Source organism: Triticum urartu, chromosome 7A (genome assembly GCF_056163025.1).
Source record: "Triticum urartu cultivar PI428250 chromosome 7A, HENAU_Tu73, whole genome shotgun sequence".
In the NCBI taxonomy this organism is placed as follows: domain Eukaryota; kingdom Viridiplantae; phylum Streptophyta; class Magnoliopsida; order Poales; family Poaceae; genus Triticum; species Triticum urartu.
In genome coordinates, this window is record NC_141879.1 from 588,336,774 (window position 1) to 588,339,658 (window position 2,885).

At 40.6% G+C, this 2,885-nt stretch overlaps 1 protein-coding gene across 1 annotated transcript; it reads left to right on the plus strand.

Annotated features, from left to right (window-relative positions):
• Nucleotides 1-1,014: 1,014 nt before the first annotated feature.
• LOC147960573 (uncharacterized) lies at nt 1,015-2,525 on the plus strand. The gene is made up of 2 exons (XM_087533419.1): nt 1,015-1,361; nt 2,105-2,525. Exons 1-2 carry the CDS (start codon nt 1,015-1,017, stop codon nt 2,523-2,525), a joined length of 768 nt encoding a protein of 255 aa, XP_087389545.1.
• Nucleotides 2,526-2,885: the final 360 nt, after the last annotated feature.

The following is a 2,885-nucleotide window of genomic DNA, read 5'->3' on the forward strand; positions in this document are numbered from 1 at the left end:
AATGAACCTTTAAAAAGAAGAGAACTTAATAGCCTATTTGTTATATGTACATAATTTAAAAAACTGAATTAAACATTACTTTCAAGTTCAACTACTAAAAATGCAACAAGTTCAAATAGACAATGTTTGTGAATTACGCTAAATTTATTGTTTATATAAAATATGACAGGTTCAACTACTAAAATGCAACAAGTTCAAATAGATTTTCTTTGTCAATTATGCTAAATTTCTTATTTATATAAAATCTGTCCACACCTCAATGAACGATTTGGTCGTAAATAATCTCAACCCCCCCCCCCCCAAAAACTCAGTTCAAACATACATATGACATCAATACTAAAAAAGCAGGATCAGTCAGGCCACTCACACCACTGTGAGACCAAATTTCAAAACTGTATGCTGTATGAAATTACAATTCAGTTCACACAGCACTAAATCATAAGTGCACTAAAATGAGAATACAAAAACTATAAAGGCCTAACTTAGGTTGGTAGAAATGAATAAAATAAGTACCAGTTTTGAGCAACAACTCCTAGGGCACTGAAAAATGTTTTGAGATAAACTAGTGTATAAGACTTTGGTGGAAAAACAATACTTAAAATCCACACGAAAAATCATCGCAAAGCATACATCACCTAAACAGTGCAAAATGCCATCATCACCACACAGGAGACGAGCAAGTGGGATAAGCAGATCATAAGTACAGCTTGACAAGACTACTCAGTGCGACATTAAAAACCCTTTGCCTTGGATGGTTAGTTCTTCCAGGTCACCACCCGTGCCACCCACTGGGCGGTTGTCACAAGGGACTCAAAACGGCGACCCCCACGACCACTACAACCCTGCCCCCGACGAACCGCCTCCCACACATCCCCGTCGACGCACTGCAAAAATACCCCCATTGTCTTCCATCTCTGCCTCATTCACATGAACCACCATTGCCGCTTCCATCTCCACTTCACACAAACCACAAAAAATTCTCTCTCGAAAGCCCACAGTCACCGAAGGAAGGTGATGGCGGAGGAATCGTCTACCAAGGGACATCATGGCGAGACGTCGGACAAGACCAGCAACCCTGTTGACGTTCACATCCCCGGAGAGAAGCGTGAGTACACGAGAACCCTCACAGCGGTTGAGCTCCATGGCAAGGAGACGTTGGAGATCGTCTGCACCAGCGAACCCGACAAGGTCGGTGAAATGATGAGCAGGCTCAGGATGAAGGGCGGCGTCTTGTATCCGAGCTTCATCGGAGTTGATATGGAATACACAAGCGAAGATAAACCTCCACAGATGGCAGCAGTCCTGCAGTTGTGCATCGAGGAATTCTTCTTGGTGTACCACATCGCAGCGGCCACAAAATGGTAACCCGTACTACTGTCCATTCATCTGTTGTACTAGTACTACTCCCTAAAAACTTCATTAAACTTTTTTCCCAACTAGATGAACTACTATATTTGTGAAGTGGATGCACGAGTACATGTTTCTCAAGTTACATGCATTTCTGAAACTGTGAAGTGGATTGTTTCACCAGATTAGCATCTAAAAACTGATGCACTAGATTAGCATCTGAAAAATGTTTATAGAATTCTGAACTTGATGCACCAAATTAATTTCTGAACTTGATGTACTAGCATAGATTCTGATCTTGATGCACTAGTATAGTTTATAGAATTGATGTATTAAAAGATGTTTGGTGAAGTGGTATAGGTCCATATGTTGATGCACATGTTGCTCAAATTAATTTCTGAACTTGATATAGAATTGATGCACAAAGATGTATCAAGCACTGGTATAGGTATTTTATTCAACAAAAAAGAAAGTAAACTTGAATCAAGCAGCACATATATCATTGACTCTGCTAAAAATGATTCTTCAATCTGGTGAAGCATTTGGTGAAGCACTGAAGATAGCAAAAAAGAAAAATTACATGGTGTAGTTGAATTTAATTTCAGGAATTTATGTACTAGTTTCTGAACTACAATCATCCATGACTTATACTATATAAGCATCTACCTCATGGATTATCACTTGTAAAACCAAAAAGCAGAAGAATTAAATCTTCAAAAAAGAACACTAACCTTCTATATGTGTCTCCCCCTTGCAGGCCCAAGTGCCTCAAACAGTTCCTGCAGGAGGAGAAATTGTACACATTTGTCGGTTTCAGCATTAGAGGTGACAAGCGGATGCTGGACAAGTCTGGTTTGGAGATCAACCCCAACAACTTCATCGACATGCAGCGCAAGTGGAAAGATCCAACCACCAAAAAATACTACGACTCCTTGGCCGATGTTGCAGGCGGTGTCATCCACCCTTCCTACAAAGAAATGAAGAAGAAGATCAAGAAGAAGGAAGAGCACAAACTATGGGGGACCAGCCCACTGCCAGACAAGCTCATCGAGTACGCAGGAATAGATGCGTACACCACGTACAAGTCATGCAAGACAATTGACAACATTGTGACAGGTCGGGACATTTCAAAAGAGCAGGAGGCTGACCCCTACTTCCACTGCAACTTCGCGGGATGAAGATGCAAGAAAGTCTGCATTCGTGTTGCTCGCACTTTTGCCTGTCCTTAATCTTGTTGTTTCAGATTTGTAGTTTGCTTTCGTTATGTTGAACCAGCTACCTTATGTTATGTGTGTCAGGGTTTGAACAAGTTTTCCTATGTATATCAAGTACATCGTTTGCTTATGTCATTCAACAAGTTTGCTAGCTTCCTATTTTGTTGATCCATCATTTGAAGTTGAAGTAGGTTGAAGTTGAAACTTGATGGCTGCCACGCAGCACCTGACATGGAGAAAGAAAAATCACACATGGATATTTTCACAAAAAAAACAAAAACAGTGGCAGACTAACTAAGGACAGCAGCAAATAGTAGACTTGGA